Source organism: Labeo rohita, unplaced genomic scaffold (assembly GCF_022985175.1).
Source record: "Labeo rohita strain BAU-BD-2019 unplaced genomic scaffold, IGBB_LRoh.1.0 scaffold_966, whole genome shotgun sequence".
Lineage (NCBI taxonomy): Eukaryota > Metazoa > Chordata > Actinopteri > Cypriniformes > Cyprinidae > Labeo > Labeo rohita.
The window spans coordinates 12,619-31,238 of record NW_026129927.1 but is presented as its reverse complement, the minus strand read 5'-3'; the positions used below and the strand labels follow the sequence as shown (position 1 = coordinate 31,238).

At 35.8% G+C, this 18,620-nt stretch overlaps 2 protein-coding genes across 2 annotated transcripts in view; both read right to left on the bottom strand.

Moving 5' to 3' along the window:
• Nucleotides 1-46: 46 nt before the first annotated feature.
• On the bottom strand, nucleotides 47-8,257 carry LOC127162553 (sodium- and chloride-dependent GABA transporter 2-like). The gene is made up of 7 exons (XM_051105346.1): nucleotides 8,194-8,257; nucleotides 7,225-7,409; nucleotides 3,085-3,185; nucleotides 1,708-1,894; nucleotides 1,134-1,268; nucleotides 291-431; nucleotides 47-187 (listed from the first exon to the last, which is right to left on the bottom strand). The coding sequence occupies exons 2-7, from the start codon at nucleotides 7,361-7,363 to the stop codon at nucleotides 96-98; spliced, it is 795 nt and encodes a 264-aa protein (XP_050961303.1). The 5' UTR covers nucleotides 7,364-7,409; nucleotides 8,194-8,257; the 3' UTR covers nucleotides 47-95.
• A 3,722-nt stretch (nucleotides 8,258-11,979) lies between these two features.
• Nucleotides 11,980-18,620, bottom strand: part of LOC127162552 (sodium- and chloride-dependent GABA transporter 2) — a 9,473-nt gene continuing 2,832 nt past the window's right edge. Inside the window, exons 7-14 of the mRNA XM_051105345.1 lie at nucleotides 18,048-18,151; nucleotides 17,715-17,839; nucleotides 17,480-17,592; nucleotides 16,895-17,032; nucleotides 16,423-16,525; nucleotides 16,221-16,321; nucleotides 13,679-13,849; nucleotides 11,980-13,560 (exon numbers count right to left, since the gene is read on the bottom strand). Of these exons, the coding sequence (XP_050961302.1) occupies nucleotides 13,420-13,560; nucleotides 13,679-13,849; nucleotides 16,221-16,321; nucleotides 16,423-16,525; nucleotides 16,895-17,032; nucleotides 17,480-17,592; nucleotides 17,715-17,839; nucleotides 18,048-18,151 (996 nt within the window). The 3' untranslated portion in view covers nucleotides 11,980-13,419. The remainder of the gene's footprint in view (nucleotides 13,561-13,678; nucleotides 13,850-16,220; nucleotides 16,322-16,422; nucleotides 16,526-16,894; nucleotides 17,033-17,479; nucleotides 17,593-17,714; nucleotides 17,840-18,047; nucleotides 18,152-18,620) is intronic.

Sequence of the window (18,620 nt, the reverse complement as noted above, 5' to 3'; positions counted from 1 at the left end):
GAGTAACATAGTATTGTAATGGATTACTTTTAAAAATAACTCTCCTCAACATTGGTTTGCAATGTTCTTGTAAAACTCTGTATCAGTGTAATTATTTACTCCCAGAACTCAGTAGCTGCAGGTGTTGAATTAATCAACATTGTCCGGTTGAGGGTCAAATTCTTTGCAGCAAGATTTACACAGTCATCTAAGAAAAATAAGAAAAATGAGTTATTGAGATTTGATATTCATCAGATGGGTTTAATGTTATTTTTATTGTTTAAGTGATTGATTGATTTTTATTTTATCACCTGTATTCCAGGAGTTGTCACAACTGGCCCAGGGCAAATGTGAGCTGAAAGAGAAGACGAGGTAGAAAAGCGCCCAGGCCAGAATGATGATGTAATACATGCAGATGTACAGAAGAATCAGTTGTCCTGCATAGCCAATACCTGACAAAATGAAACCGATACAATGACTAGAATAAAATCATAAAGAAATACTTTACCCAAAAATTAAAATCCTGTAACTAATTGCTTACCGTCATGTCGTAACAAAAACAAAAGACCATCATTCATCTTCGTAACACAAATTAAGATATTTTTGATGAAATCTTAGCGTTTTCTGACCCTCCATAGACCGCAATTTAACTGAAATGTGCCCAGACCCAGAAACGTTTTAAGGACATTGTTAAAATAGTCCATGTGACATCAGTGTTGAATGAAGTCAGATTTAATCAAAAATATCTTAATTTGTGTTCTGAAGATGAACGATGGTCTTATGGGTTTGGAACGACATGAGGGTGAGTAATTAATGACAGCATTTTCATTTTTGGGTGAACTACCCCTTTGAGGAAGATTGTCCCAGTTTAAATGAATGCTGGTTTTATTTCAACTATATGCACTTGAGTTTTGTGTTCTTCTGCTGCGTATTTATTAAACCATATGGTTTCTTCTATGAGTCTGTTTCTACTGAAACATAGTTATATATTTCATTTAACAAAGAAAAAAAGAAAACAGGTGATACAATGAATTAAACACCACTGTGACGTGTATAAAACTGCATGACAAAAGTTTTTCCATGCAATGAGATGAACAAATGTTAATTAAACACAAAAAAAATAGTTTATAAAGAGATGTTGTTTTGACTCTCACCCTCAGCTAGTGGACAGAGCCGATGCCAACATGTAATGCCTCCTTCCTGTGTGTACTGTCCCATAGCCGTCTCTAGCAGGAACAGAGGAACCCCACAGGTAAACACAAACACCAGGTAGGGTATCAGAAACGCCCCTAAGAACACATCAGTGCAAAAACACATTATCTAAAGAGGTCATGAATTGCATTTTTAAAAACATGTTACGTTTTTGATGTGTACTTTAAAATTGTTGGTAAGATTTTTACACCAAAAGCAGTCAGAACATAGAAATAAATGGTAATTTGAGTGTGTATGTCTGTGTGTTAGCCCTGTGATGGACTGGTCATGCTGGAATAGATACATAGACATAGAACAAGCGGTTTTTGAGAAGCAAAACAATATTTTATCACCGATTAGAAAATTAACATTGGTACTTGCATGTTACAACACTATGGTTAGACCAATTTTTCAGTATTTTTTTAAAGCTTGTGTCAAAGTGTAACATAAAAAAAAATATGATTTAAAACTAACATGCACCAGTTATGTTCAGCAGTGTGCAGATATAATAAAATCTATATTTAAGCTGTATCATACCTCCTCCGTTCCTGTAGCAGAGGTACGGAAACCTCCACATGTTGCCCAGACCAACCACATTCCCTGCCACAGCCAGAAGAAACTCTGCTTTACTGCCCCAATACCCTCTCTCCTCTATTTGTCCTTCAATTCTGTTCATTTCTTCACACTGTTTTTTAGCCCTTCTGTGATCTTGCGGTCCACACTGCTGTAATTATATGGTCGAGGAGGATGAAAGGCGTTATTTGAGAAACAAATAGTAGGTGAGTCTAAAGCTGACGAAATGTATTGTTTAATTAGATGCTTGGTGAGCCTCAGGTCAAATATTTCATGCAGAGTAATTAATTTAAAGAACATTTAAATATGCAAAACTTACAGCCTACTTTGTCAATAGGCCTATATTTACTATTCAAAATACTGTTTATATCAACACCTAAATCTACATATATTCACATTCTATCTCTGTGTGTCCAAACTAAAGTAACTGTAAATGCTGCTGTAAAAAGTTTAAAACAAAATCATTCAAATTATACAAACAAACAAAAAAAAAAAAAAAAAAAAAAGTTTAAAAAAGACACTGATTATATTGCAAAGATCAATAAAAACAAATGGAAATAAATAGCAAGAGTGAGGACCTTTGACATTGATTTCAGTTTATTTGGTTCAATGACCTTTTCTTTCTTATAGTCTATAAACGTTTTTGAGCTTTGGTTATAGCTTTGGGTATAGTTAAACATACATCCCTGACTCATGATATCTCAGCGGCTTATTCATCTAAATCATTCATTAAACAAATCAGATTGGGGAAAACATGTTTACTTTCACCTGTTTTAAGCTTCCTTTCCCAACAAACAGTCATCCAAGTGCCCATCCAGGCACCAGCAGAATGGAGGAACCACATGGACTTTGTTTGTGTTTTCACTGTTCCTGCCAGTTTGTTTGTTGTTATGGTCACTGATTTGATTTTATCATTAGGTTCAGGTGTGTCTTGTTAATTATCTTAGTTTGGTCTGTGGATTTAAGTTCCTGTCTGTTCAGTTTTAGTTTGTTAGGTTTATATTAAAACTGTTTATCTTCGTCTTTGTGCGTGTTCATCGACGCAGTTCCGTGACAGGGTACATCGGTTAAAAGTGAGGGGCTTGTATATCACAAGAGAACAAACAAAAGACACCTGAGAGTGGAGAGAAAAGAAAGAGAAGTTGCAAAGAATAAATAGGGAAGAAACAGGATAATAAGATCAGAAAGAAAAAAAAAAAAAGCTTTAGCCAAGGATATAGGCCTACAACTAAATAATGTCTATTGAACAACCACTCAATAACAAAAAAAACATTTGTAGACTTTTTGACAAACATAAATCTGTGAAGACTGAACTGATGAATGAAATGCAGAGGCACTCACCAGAGACATGAGAGGAGTCAAGTATTTCCAACACAGCATGAATATATAATGGGGTTGTGAGTTCGTCACGTCTTCGGTGACGTCAAACATCCTCTCAGTCCCTACAGTATGTAAAGAAGAACTGAGCTTCGTTTTGTTTCAGATGATAGTAAAAATTAATAATTTTGCTTTTTATTATCAGTTTTTAAAAAAATGATCCAAGCCCTGACAAGAAATCTTCTTTTGCTCATTTTTAACATTAGAGCTCTTCAGAAGTAAAAACAGAGTTGCAGGTACTACACAGGTCTGACATACTTTACAATATTTTACACACAACACACATTAGTTTGTGATGTTTAGAATAATATTGTATGTCTGTACTTTGCTTATTACAGAACCTCATCATGAGCAGGCAGACTAAGTTTCTGCTTACAGAAAGATGTCATTGAAATGTAAGTGTAGGTAGTCCTGTTTAACTGTATTAATTTGGCTACATGGGTTATAAGCAGCTTAGTTTTACCAAATGGTCTTTTGCACTGGAAAGGATCCGTACTTACAGTATTGAAATTATCTTTTCTGACCCCTTAAGATCAGTTTTTAAAGCTTCTGTGCTACTCACCAAAGACCCAATTCATGGCCAGAATTTTGGCATCATGCCTCAACATTTTGGAGTGCTTTTAAGGAAAGATCTAATGAATAGTTATATTGAAGTCATATGGGTTTAGGTTTCTGTTCCACATTGTAAACCAATGTTAGTTGGTTATTGTTATCGGCCTCCTAGTGTTAATGTGCAGTATTTGGACAGCATATGTGAAAATATGTGTAGGGTAACAGAAGAAAATAAGGACATATTTTTACTTGGTGATTTCAATATTAACTGGCTTTCAAAAAATTGCTCATTAACAAAAAAGTACAAATCAATGACTGATGTTTGTAATCTTACACAGATGATTACTCAACCAACAAAAAATAGCATGAAGGTTAACAATGTCCAAACATATAAATTATATAGTAAGCATATGGGAAAAGGTATAGCGGTGGCTAGGAATTGTTCTGAATTTATCCCATCTTTAGTTGTAAACGATGTGGTACAGTCATTAGTTTTATCACATCTAGAGTACTGCCCTATGCATCTGAGAAACACCTAAACAAAACTTCAAGTAGTTCAGAACAGAGCAGCCAGGCTAATGCTTTATTATCCATTTTGGGCCAGTGTTAATGACATGCATACAACGTTATCGTGGCTGCCAGTAAAGGTTAAATTACATTTACGATTGTGGGTGTATTTTCACAAGGTAATCAAGTATGATACACCTTGTTTTTTCTGTGAAAAGCTTGTTTATGTGGGACTTAGGCATGATTATAAAACATGTCAAGTGAGTAAGGCTCAACTTCTTTTACTGAGTCCACAAACAAATTTGATGAAAAAGACTGTACTTTATTGAGGCTCTGTTGCTTGGAATATGATTCCCTTACATATACGAAAGAGTAACTGTATTTTGAAGAAAATGTGAAGATATGTTTAGAAATATGTAGATGTATATTTTAATTGCTGCTACTGCTGAGATGTATAGTGTTTTTTTTTTTTTGTTATTTTTCTTATGTCTTTTTATCTATTTATACGACCGTTTTTTTTTTTTTTTTTTTTTTTTTTTGGATTGAGATGTGGACCCCAGGAAAGCTAGTAACCACTTTGTGTCCCCTAATGGGGATCCCAATAAACAATAAACAGTTCTTGGATTGTAATTAAGAAACTGTTAATGAGGAAAAGTGAAAAAAAAAAACAAAAAAAAAACATATTTGATATTTCATATACATTTTATTTAATACACATACAGTATCAGTTAACAGACATTGACAGATAGATTGCTAAAATATGATATATATCAAATAAAATGATTTTCATTTTACTACTGTAAAGTAATCTTGCAGTAGATAAACAGCACTAGAAAAGAATTGTATATGAACTTGGTATGCCACAATATCACAGTGCAGTCCAGAAAAAAACTATAATAATAATAATAATAATGCAGTTTTCTGCACATTTGGCCAAATATAGTATACAGTACTATAGTAGTTTCTTGGTCTCCTGACACAATACTAGTTATATTTATAGGCAGTCATTTCTCAGTTTTGCAAAAATGCAGAACCCATACTGAAAAAAAAAAAAAAATGGTTACAAATCAAAATTTGACAGTCACACGTTTGAAGCTGTACAACATGTGCTACAGTTTACTGTACATATAGTGAAATGTCCATAATCTGATGTAATGGTACTGTAAATGTACTGTGTGTGTAGCTGATTTTAGTTGGCACGTTTTTCTGAACCATTCATTCAGTTCTCAAAACAAAGACACATTTCTCAGAAAGTTTAACAATGAGTTAAACTATGTTAAACATCAGCAAAACTGATGACACACCAATCAGAATCTCTGCGTCCTAACAACGGAGAGAGGAGAGGGCTGAACGAATCAAACTTGTTAACAATCTAGAAAACTGCAATACGACTAGATTCACAAACCAACTCTTTCACAGCTTTGAACAGTTTGCAACATTAACACAAAATAACACAATTATTGATAATCCCAACTCAGGAAGGAGATTGTTAATTTTGGGGCAAGAAACCCAAGATTAATGGTCAAAGATACAGCACATCAGGACCATCACATGAGGAAAATCATTATTAGAGACTTTGTTAGGTTGTGCACCCCCACCCAAGACAAGGAACCGCAAGTACAACCTCCAAATTCTAGCTGAACTGGTGCAATTAAAATGGAGTTTAATAACCTCAACGTGAGAGTTGATGATTGATGGTTGTTCAGGTCTAAGCAATTGCATATATTGCTATAAACTTGGGATTTCATATTTTCACTCTTATTAACTCATTCTTTCCTTACTTTCTCCCTTCCTGCAACCTGTGTGAATGCGTGTGTTTGTGTTAAGACTATTTTATATGTCTTAGGTTTATCCAAAAATTCTTATTCCTATTGAAAAGAGAAGTATCTTGTGTTTTGTGCTTACAAATTAATGTCTTAAAATGCCAACCTTTATACCGTGCTAATAAATAGTGTTTTTACTATATTTTGGTTAGTAACATCCATTGCAGAGTTGGTTATACGGCTTGCTCAATAAATCGCTGGCTGATTCATTGATCCTCCATAGAATGGAGATTCAGTTCAAATTCCCTATAAACAGTTCCCTTTGAGCTAAATTGACCTGTTTCCCTTACATGTCCCTTTGAGGAATATTGTTCTAGTTTAAATAATTGCTGGTTTTATTTAAACTATATTCATTTTGAGGTTTGTGTTTTTCTACTGATTATTTATTAAACTATATGGCTTCTTCCATGAGTCTTTTTCTACAGCAACATATAGTCATATCTTTCATTTAACAAAGAAAAAAAAAAGGAAAAGGAAATAGCTAATCAAATGAATTAAATTCCACTGTGAATGAAAACTGCATGACAAAAGTGTTTCCATGCAATGAAAAAAAAAAAACCCCCAATAATTAAACTTTTAAAAAATCGTTTATAAAAAGGTTTTTATTTATTTTATTTATTTATTTATTTTTTTGACTGTCACCCTCAGCTAGCGGACAGAGCCGATGCCAACATGTAATGGCCCCTTCCTGTGTGTACTGTCCCATAGCCGTCTCTAGCAGGAACAGAGGAACCCCACAGGTAAACACAAACACCAGGTAGGGTATCAGAAACGCCCCCGAGAACACACCAGTGAAAAACACATTATCTAAAGAGGTCATGAATTGCATTTTAAAAAACTTTACGTTTTTGATGTGCACTCTGAAATTGTTGGTAAGATTTTTACACCAAAAGCAGTCAGAACATAGAAATAAATGGTAATTTGAGTGTGTATGTCTGTGTGTTAGCCCTGTGATGGACTGGTCATGCTGGAATAGATACATAGACATAGACATCAAGCGGAAGCAAAACAATATTTCATCACCGATTAGAAAATTAACATGGTTACTTGCATGTTGCAGCACTATGGTTAGACCAATCTTTCATTAAGTGTTTTTTTTTTTTAAGCTTGTGTCCAAGTGTAACATGACAAATTATTTAAAAATTATTTTTATATATCTCCCTTCACTAACATGCACCAGTTATGTTTAGCAATGTGCAGATATAATGATATGTCATCATACCTCCTCCATTCCTGTAGCAGAGGTACGGAAACCTCCACACGTTGCCCAGACCAACCATGTTCCCTGCCACAGCCAGAAGAAACTCTGCTTTACTGCCCCAATACCCTCTCTCCTCTATTTGTCCTTCAATTCTGTTCATATCTTCACTCTGTTTTCAGCACTTCTCTGATCTTGCTGTGAAACTGCTGTAATTATATGGTTGAGGAGGATGAAAGGCATGATTTTAGAAACAAATAGGTGAAAAATGTATTATTTAATTAGATGCTTGGTGAGCCTCAGGTATAATATTTAATGCAGAGAAATTAATTTAAAGAACATTAAAATATGCAAAACTTATAGCCTACTTTGTCAATAGGCCAATATTTACTATTCAAAATACTGTTTATATCAACAGCTAAATCTACATATATTCACATAAAGTAACTGTAAATGCTGAGACACAGGCAGTTGTAAAAGTCAAGCTATCAAAGACACACACACACACACACAAAAAAACAAATTTAAACAAAAACAAATTAATTAAATATAAAAAAAACATAATGGCAGTGATAGCTGATTATGTGAATAGCTGATTATATTACAAAGATCATTAAAAACAAATGGAAATAAATAGCAAGCGTGAGCACCTCCATCAACAGTGAAAATATTTATTTTTTTCAGTTTATTCATGCATATTCAATGAACGTTTCTTTCTTATAGTGTATACATATTTTCTGTATTTTTCATATCTCTCATATTTACTTTTAGCTGCATGTAAAAGGGAGATTTATGTCAGGTCTACACAGGTGACGTCAACGCTGTCATGACACAGACACCGGGAAACAACATTAAACTTTACATAGATTTATTCTTGGTTAGTTATGCAGTTTAGCTTTGGTTAAATAGTTAAACATACATCCCTGACTCATGATATCTCAGCGGCTTGTTCATCTGAATCATTCATTAAAAAAATCAAACGTGTAATCTCACCTGTTTTTAAGCTTCCTTTCTCAACAAACAGTCATCCAAGTGCCCATCCAGGCACCAGCAGAATGGAGGAAAGTGCAAATAACCAGCCTAGTGCATACGCCCCGTCTCGGTATGTCACAACCACATGGACTTTGTGTTTTCACTGTTCCTGCCAGTTTGTTTGTTGTTATGGTCACTGATTTGAGTTTATCATTAGGTTTAGGTGTGTCTTATTAATTATCTTAGATTAGTCTGTGGATTTAAGTTTTTAGTTAAGATTTTAGTTTGTCAAGTTTATATTAAAACTGTGTATCTTCATCTTCATCTTCGTGCGTGTTTCATCGACGCAGTTCTGTGACAGGGTACATCAGTTAAAAGTGAGGGGGTTGTATATCACAGCTTGAATATTCAGCTTCTGTTGTACTCACCAAAGACCCAGCTGATGGCCAGAGACTCAAACACACAGAGGAAAAGAAGACAGGCTCCACTGCGGGCATAGTAGGTAGGGGGCAAAAGGAAAAAAAACTAATTCAAGCCAGTCAGCCTATATTATGGAAGTAGAGCAGGAGCAAGGGGAACCACATATGACAAAATTGACCTGAGGAACTGAATAGGGCCCAAGAAAATAATCCAGCGCTTGGAAAAGTGCAGAAGTATGTGCTAGCAGAATGCTAGCTGAAGTTAGTGAGATGAGACCATAGTGTTACCGGTCTCAAACAGGGAAGGATGAGACGTAGTAACTGTAAGAAATGATGAAACAAACACAGATTACAATCTGTAGTGTTCTGGTGCTTTCTTTAATGGCTTTTCCCTTCTTAAAGAACACACTTAAATTCATGTAACACAAGAACACGTTTTCAAAGAGTCTCTTAAAGAATACAACTGAAGAAGGGGAAACAAATAAAAAAAAATATGTTTTGGGGTGCCCATTATCCTAATAGTTTTATCTTTCACTTTTATTTTCAGTCTGTAACAAATCAGAATCAGAAAGAGCTTTTATTGCCAAGTATGCTTGCGCATAGTAGGAATTTGTTTTAGTGTCATTAGCTTCCAGTACACCAAGACAACAACAACATACAAACAATAAACATAAGATGAGAAAAAAAAATACACATATGTAAATATAAATAGACAAAACTTAGAAAAATAAGATGAGAATAACATACACATATGTAAATATAAATAGACAAAAATTAGAAAAATAAATTGAGAAATAAATAAGTGGTATGTACAGTTGTGCTATAGATGACAATAGAATAGAATAGAATAGAATAGAATAGAATAGAAAGAGGTAGAGATGCAGGGTTGTGCTAGGATGGGGGTGGTAACTAATAAATAAAAAGTTATTGCACATTATATTGCACAATGGGGGGGACATTTAACAGTTCATAAGGAGAATTGCCTGGGGGAAAAAAAACGTTCTTGTGCCTGGTTGTCCTGGTGTTTGGGGCTCTGTAGCGCTGGCCAGATGGTAAAAGTTCAATGAGATGATGACTTGTGAGGGATCCCGAGTGAATTTCTGAGCTCTTTTCCTCACTCTGGATGAATAAAGTTCTTGAAGAGCGGGCAGGGGAGCACCAATAATCCTCTCGGCAGTCCGAACTATTCTCTGTAATCTTCTGATGTCTGATTTTGTAGCTGAGCCAAACCAGACAGTTACTGATGTGCAGAGAACAGACTCGATGATGGCTGAGTAGAACTGTTTTAGCAGCTTCTGTGGTAGGTTGAACTTTCTTAGCTGGCGAAGGAAGTACAACCTTTGTTGGGCCTTTTTTACAATGGAGTTGATGTGAGTGACCCACTTCAAGTCCTGGAAGATGACAGATCCCAGGGACTTGAATGTTTCCACTGTAGCCACAGTGCTGTCCATGATGCTGAGAGGGGTGAGTGCAGAGGGGTTTCTCCTGAAGTCTATGATCATCTCCACTGTTTTGAGCGTGTTGAGCTCCAGGTTGTTATGACGGCACCATACAGCCAACTCTTTAACCTCCTGTCTGTAGGCAGACTCTTCACCATCCTGGATGAGGCCGATGAGTGTGGTGTCATCTACAAACTTCAGAAGACTGACAGTGGGGTCTTTGGAGTTGCAGTCATTTGAAGGAATACTATGTTGACAAACAGTAGAGACAGATAGTCCTGCCCAGAAAATACCTACAGTTGCTTAAGGAATTTCATGAGGAAATGAGTGAAGTACACAATGAGTCTCATCTGAGACAAATTTTATTGACCTCACATGCAGGGAGATGTGAAACATTATGTTACCAAAGTGTGTAGCTGTCTGAAAAAGAAGCATCCAAACAAGATGATGAGAGCACCACTGGTAAATATAGTGACCACTTATTCTTTTGAACTGGTGTCTGTAAATTTTCTGCATCTAGAGGGCTGCAAGGGTGGCTTTGAATACAGTCTCATATAAATGGACCACTTCACGCAATTTGCCTGCAATAATAAGTCCTTGAAAAAATCAGCAGAAATGACCTTTGGTGACTTTGTTCTCTGGCACAGATTCCTTGCTAAACTCCACCATGATCAAGGAAAGTAATTTGAGAAGTTTTTTACACAGATGGAGAAACTCTGATATCTAACTCTCTCACAAAACTTCATATCAGCCTGCTGGAAACGGACGGATGGGAGGATTTAATAGAACATTGCTGTCAATGCTTATTTCCATGTAGAGTCAAGCAAAAGGTGGTGGGAAGAGCTCCTTAAACAAGGTAGTCCATGCATATAACTGCACATGAATTGAAGTAACTGGGTATGATCCATACTACAAACCTGTATGGGAGACACCCACAGCTGCCTATTGATGTAATGTTTGGCCTGAAGCCAAGGGACTGAGGGACTGTGAAAAAAGTGCATGGACGAAGCATATGAATTGCCATCAAGAAAATTTCAGAAAGAGCAGAGGAGAGCAAAGTAGGGCTATGATAAGAAAATATAAAGACTGGATCTCTAGCCCAAAAAGAGGATCAAGTGCATGTTGTGACAGAAAGAAAGTATGAAGATGGCCCACCCTGAAAAAAAACCCAAAAAAAACAGCATGTGCTGGTAGGTATGTTTTGATGCTGGGATGCTGGTAAGGTAGGTTTTGATGCTAGTTTAAGCTGGTCCTTTGCTGGTTTATGCTGGTCCTTGACCAGCAACATGACCAGCTAAGGACCAGCTTAAACCAGCTTCAAAACATACCTACCAGCATATGCTGTTTTTTTTCACCAGGGCAGTGTATGTGGTAAAGCCATAGCGTGGCCCAAGAGTAACGATGGTCCAACACAGAAAGTTGTTGCTGCCCTGTGGCTTCCTACCTGTTGACAACAGCTACCAAAAGAAAAGCAAAACACAATCAGAGGGGAAAAGAGACACACGTCAAGTAGATACTGTGACTGAAAAGGATTCAGAGGATGAGAATGACTGGAGAGGCTTGAAGACACTGCCAATAAAGCAACTTGCAGAGAGCACAAGTCAGCTGAAACTAGAGGAGGATGAGCTCCAATTAGGAGGTATGAGTAGAGACCTGAACCAAGAGCTAAATGACGATGTGATGGAGGGAACAGAAACCCAGAAAAGTTAGCAGGTGAAATGGATGATGAAAATAAGGTAGCAAAAGGTAGCTCAGCAGTAACTCACCTGCCACAGAGAAAGTATACCTTTAGACTCACCCACAATACTTACATGTGATACATTGGGAAAAACCCTCTATCACACAGTTATTTAATTTTATAGTTCCTATGTGAGGTAATATGAACACAGTTCTTGTATCATAATTAAGAAACAGTTAATGAGGAAAAGTGAAAAAGAGGTTATGGAATTATCTTTTATTTAATACACATACAGTACTAGTAAACAGACATTGACACATAGATTGCTAAAATATGATGTTGCAGTAAAAAGTTTATATGTATAGAGCATGGAGCATGTTGAAGGTTACAACCATTTAGTACTTGATGTGCGGCCTGTCTTGTGACGAGGCAATCCTTCAAACATCATGGTGTCTACTCCAGCGGATTGCATTAAGTAGGAGATACAAGTCATGCAAAGACAGTGGCAAGAAAAATTAGCATCAAGTATAGAGACTGACTACCTTATGTGCTATTTTGCTCTAATGTTAAGAACAGTGCTACTGGGAATGATAAAGTCCCTTTAATATTAATGTTTCTCATGTATAAGAAAAAGAGCTGTTTCATTTTATATAGTTCATTTTAATAGTTACGTGTTCTAAAGTCATAATGGGTTTAAAGTATAAAATGTGATTTAAAGCAAAGTTGGCCCAAATACATAAAACTCTGCTTCATCTGTTGTGATTAATGCTGAAGTAGGCATGTTGTTCTACCGATCTAACTGTAGAGGGCTCTAACAGAAGAAGGCCAAGCCAGGATTAGAAACAGAAGAATAAGTGTTTGTGATATTAGTTAACCTATGCAGAGTTTTGTGTGTGTTGCGAATAAGCACTTCTGCCATGTAGGCAAAGAAAAAGGAAAAGATTAAACAAACCCATTAAATTACGCACACCTGGAACTTCATCAATTTTGGCATGCAACACTTTAACAAGAAAATTAGTATTGTAGTAATGTGTCTGCCTGTTACTAAAGCTCTCTCTATTTCATTGTAGATCACATTATGCTGCCTTAGAAGCCCTTCCAAATTCAGTTTCAGGAGGTACACTGTGTACACGGACTCAAACACTGTGTGTGAAGTCATGGACTGATAGGACAGCGAGGCAGCAAAGTAGCTACCTAAGCTTTTGGACACATGCATGTTCAGAATTAATTGCAAATTTCAGACATATGGGTTTAATTGGGATTGTTACTAAAGTATGCAGAATTTTGGCCCTGTAGGACTGGAATTGAAGCGCCCTGTTTAGTTGAGACAGTGTCTTGAATTAAATACAGGAGTTTAACTGCTGGATCCATCACTGGTTTAGGTCTTCTGTAATGGAATTAGTCTGAGATAGCAAGGGAGAGATTTAAATGCAGCACGTTTTATGAATAAATAATCACAAATGTACAACACAAAACAAGAACTAAGACTGCGATCAAGATCCAATACCAACTAGCTCCAAATGGACAAAAACTGACAGGGCTAAATGCAGAAAGACTAACTCGGAAAAACATGGCACAGGTGAGAATAAAGAGGAAATGACAGTGGGAAACAGTTTCTGGCCTTGTTTCTGAATGTTGCTAAAAAAATCCTTCATGAATATTTATCAAAATAGTAATGAAAATATTGCTTACAAATATAATTTTTTTTCTTTCAGTGTCCATTTTCATGTTCATTCGTGTCTGTCCTAAATAAGTTTTCCATCTCTGTGGTGAAAACAGTTTCCTTCATTTCAGCTCTTCGTTTACAGGTGAGAGGAAGCTCTGTATCAGGACTACACAGGTGACGCCAACGCTGTCAAGAGATAAACACAAGGAAACAACAGTTTACTAGATAGATTCTCCTGCTTAGTTGCGGCTTTATCTTGGTTCATCTTATCAAATGTCAGGGATGAACATGCTGTCCTCCTCACCTGTTTCAGACTCCCTTTCCCAGCAAACAGTCGACCAAGTGCCCATCCAGGCACCAGCAGAATGGAGGACAGGGCCAGTAACCAGCCTAGTGCATACGCCCAGTCTGGGTACACATACCAGCGGTTAAAAGTGAGGGGCTTGTACTCCATCATAGAATAAACAAAAGACACCTGAGAATGGACAAAAGAGAAAGATAAAAGAGGGAAAAGTATGCCTAAGAAAAAGGCAGTGTTGGGAAGGTTACTTTGGAAATGTAATAGGTTACAGATTACAAGTTACTTGATTTAAAATGTAATAAGTAGTGTAACTTTTCAATTACTTTATTAAAGTAAAGTAACATTACTTTTGATTACTTTTTGATTACTTTTCAAAATTTCTAATATTTTCAACTGTTAATCATTTTGAAACATTTAAATCAGGCAGAGTTAGCCTTACAGTAGCACTCAACACTGATTACTGTCAGACTTTCAAAATCCTTTATCACTTGAATTAAGATTATAATAAGTAAGGGATAACATACATCTTTATTTTGCGATAACAACTGGCTGGATGTACATTATTTCGCTTATTACACAGCTGCTTGATAGATTATTTAGATGTTTCATGTCAAAATAATTAGACACGAAACACTGATCTGAGTTGAAATATTTGAACGCAAAGCTTCCATGAAGAAATCAGTTGCTAGCAAGTGGCAAGTTCAAACTAGACAGACATTTTAGGGATACAGTGCAGTCATAGCACGTTTATTACACAACATTTCACCACATAAATAATTAAGTAGTAGTACTAGTTTGTTAGTTATCTTATAATCCATTACAGTGTATTAAAAAAAAAAAAAAAAAATGGCAGCAGCTGTGTTTGTATGAAACAATAGAGCGAGTCCACGATACCAGGATGACAGAATTAAGAAATTGTACACATAATATTGAATTGAGCTTTAATATTTTATTAGCTAACCAAACGCCAAGAAACACTATTAAGCATATAGCACCAACTTAAGTTGCCCGGATGAGTCTGTGTTGTTAGCTTTTACCAGTTGTTATCAGGGAATAACGTACCTTGGAATGTCATGACTGACCAATCAGAATCAAGCATTCCACAGAACCATGCACTCTTAAAAATAAAGGTGCTTTAAAAGGTTCCTTGCAGTAATGCCATAGAAGAACCATTTTTGGTTCCACAAAGAACCATTCAGTCAAAGGTTCTTTAAAGAACAATCTCTTTCTTACCTTTTTATAATCTGAAAAATCTTCTTTCGCCACAAAGAACCTTTTGTGAAACAGAAAAGTTCTTCAGATGTTAAAGGTTCTTTATAGAACCATTTAGACAAGAAAGGTTCTTCTATGGCATAGTGAAGCACCTTCATTTTTAAGAGTGTGTAATACTTTAATTTAAAGCACAGCCACTACGAATTCAGACTTAACACCTCTTATTTACTTCGAGATCATTCTGAGGTAAAATAAAGATTTGAAATTATAACAAGAAATAATAGTTCTGATACTGGGTTTGAAATCAAATGTTTGCATAGCTATGACAGGAAACACTGGCATCTAACAATGCCTTGGAAAAAAACAATTAATCTTAAAAAATAACGTTTATGCATTAACCCAATAAGCATGTGTCCTATTCTGTGTCCTAAACTCCTGAGACATTGGTGTCTCATTTTAGAGCAGTCAATGCAATTTATGAAAGAAGTCAGTTAAATCTGTAAGTGGGTGTGTAAAAAAATTCAGATGTAACCCCCTTTGTAATCATTGACATTTTTCAAAAGTAACTGTAATTTAATTACACATTTTTTCTCAGTAACTGTAACTAATTACAATTACATTTATTTTGTAATTAAATTACGTAATTCCGTTACATGTAACTAGTTACTCCCCACCACTGGAAAAAGGATAGCAAGTATGGGTCACCATACTTGACAACATGTTGTCACTTTCACTTTCAAAAAAGAGAAAGGAAAAAAAAAAGAAGAGTGGGGAAAAAGATAGACAGAAAGAAAATAATAATAATAAAAAAAATCTTTTATAAGTATTAAATTATTTTTGCTATTAGTCAATATTGCTACCTCTTCCTAACCCTAACCCCCCCCAATCTTATTTAGATATTGATGAAGGTATATCATTGAGGATGGCTTCAGACAATGAGGGTCAGCAGATTCATGATTGTTGGAAGTTTAAGAGAGATAACCAAATGGGGTGTAATTCCAATGTATTATTATGAATGGAAGGAGACAGGTTTTCCATGGAGATGTACTATATTAGTAAATTTTTCCATGATGTATTATATATGGTATTTCTTGATTTCCAGTTCATTTCCAGAGGTGCAATGCCAAATGGTGTGAAAATAGGTGTCTGGGGTGTTTTGTGTACAATGTGAGCATGTTTCTGAAGCAAAACCCATTTTAAAACCCATCTAGATTAATTGTCATATATATATATGAAGTATAAATATAAAGAATCCCTCAGATATTCACAACCAAATATTATCCATTAAGACATGACAGACACAATCAGATGAATAAAATACAAAGACACTCACCAGGGTCACAAGAGGAGTCAGGTATTTCCAGCACAGCATGAGCATGTAGTTGGGTCGTGACTTTGTCATGTCTTCAATGATGTCAAACATCCTCTCAGCCCCTGTGGTGTGTAGAGCATTTAACTTCACTGGTTTTCCAGCACTGACACTGTATTTTTGTTGGCTTTATTATGTTACAGTCTGTAGCCTGTGTTTAACTCACCAAAAATCCAACCCATGGCCAGAGACTCAAACACAGACAGGAACAGTACACAGGCTCCATTACAGGCATAGTAGTCAAACAACTGGAATACATACATCCCCCCCTGCAGGTCACAATACAACATTACAACCAGGGAAAGATTAAGATGTTGTGGTAATAATATAAAAAATTAATAAAGTAATAAAATTGCACAGACCCTTAATCTTACAACTCTTGTATTTTTCAAGTTTAAATAGGCTTGCTCTTGTAAATGTAAACTTGACAACAAAAATGTTTTTGATAAATAATTTTTATTTTCACTTTGACATTAAGCCTTTATAGGTTTAGTTCATTTTTAGTTTGATAACTCATTTACTGGCTTACTGTTCACTGTAACATAAAGCCTTCATACTATAGACTTAGTTCTTTCTTTCTTTTTTTGTGTGATTTTGTTTATTTTACTCTCCTCACACTAAACACAGTCTCCTCTGACCTCTGTAACCATGATGAATTGGCCCAAGATGCAGGTGAGACAGAGAAGCAGGAGGAAACTTTCTCGCCGTCCTGCTCTGCGCAGAATCATGGGGAACAGGTCCATCACTGACGTCATGATGGCTTCCACTAAAGCAAACTTAAGAAGGAAATTCATATAGAGTAGTTGAGGGTGAGTAAATAATGACAGAATTTCCATTGTTGGGTATATACTAAAAGCATATACTTTTTCCAACTAACACACTCCACAAGCCTGAAAATGACTCTAAATAAAATGTCTGTGTTAATGAACCCTTAATATTCTTTGGTCTATGCCTTACCCATACAGTATTTAAATTTACATACACTACAGACACTGCACACTACACAATTTATCTTATGCTGCACCGAAAAAAAGGTATTGTTGCTATAAATATATTATTACACATACAGAAGGCCAAGTCAAAATTATTGTCTGATCTAATTTACAACTTGTCACATATATGGTGTATAGATATTAGGTTAAATATATACCTGATTATATTGGGGTATGAAGTGGAAAATGTGTTTTGAACAGTGATTGAATTTTCTCAGGCTTTTAGCTCACCTGTGTATCCAGCCCCAGCAAAATAATCATAATAAAGAAACAAACAGCCCAAAACTGAGGGAGAGGCATCATAGCTACTGCCTGTGGATAAGCTATGAACGCTAGTCCTGGACCTGACAGAGAAAAGCAAGATCTGAAAAGTCATAATTCTTAGTCATAGTACAGTCTCTGTTTTCAACATTTCATAATGCTTTCAATCCTTGTTTTTTATGAAATTTCATGAATGTTGCAGTACCTGATTCTGCCACCTGTGCAATGGGGACGCCCTGCTCTTGGGCCATGAAGCCCAAGACTGAGAACACAGCAAAACCAGCCACAAAACTGGTGCAACTGTTCAGAAGGCAAAGCCACAAGCTGTCCCTGATAGACATTGATTATAGAAACACATACACATAACGTCATTCATTGTCTAGTATTTGCTGACTGAGCATTGCATGAAGCAGTATACATATATTTCAAGAACATTTCACTAATAGAAGAGAACAAATAGTGAATTCTTTATTTGTACAATTGTTAACTCATTCATATGTTTATTCTTTGTTATTTTATTTAAAGCACCAATACCAACCTGTAGCAGTTGTTGTTGTATTTATTGTAGCTGGCTAAAACAGTGAGAGTGCCAACAGACACACTGTAGGAAAATAAGATCTGAGCTCCGGCCTCCAACCAAACCTACACACAGCAATTTCAATATAATAATACTTTTTAATTAGAATAAATAAACTTATGTGTTGCTAGTTATAGAAAAAAAAAATTTTTTTTATAGGGGTTAGTTCACCCAAAAATGAAAATTAGCCCATGATTTACTCACCCTCAAGGCTTCTGAGGTGTATATGACTTTCTTGTTTCAGATGAATGCAATCAGAATTAAAATGCCCTGACTCTTCCAAGCTATATAATGGAAGTGGGTGGGTGTTATTGTTTGACAGTCCAAAAGAAGCTCAGTAAAGCCCATCCATCTGTAATAAATGATGCCTTGGTGGTGAGTAAATCATGGGCTAATTTTCATTTTTGGGTGAACTAACCCTTTAATGTTATGTTTAATGTCATTTTCCTGGTTGCATTCTTACCGGCAAAAGGAACTCTGAAGCAGCCGTCAGTGACGTCTTTATGCGATGCATTTACAAATGTCAATAACCGG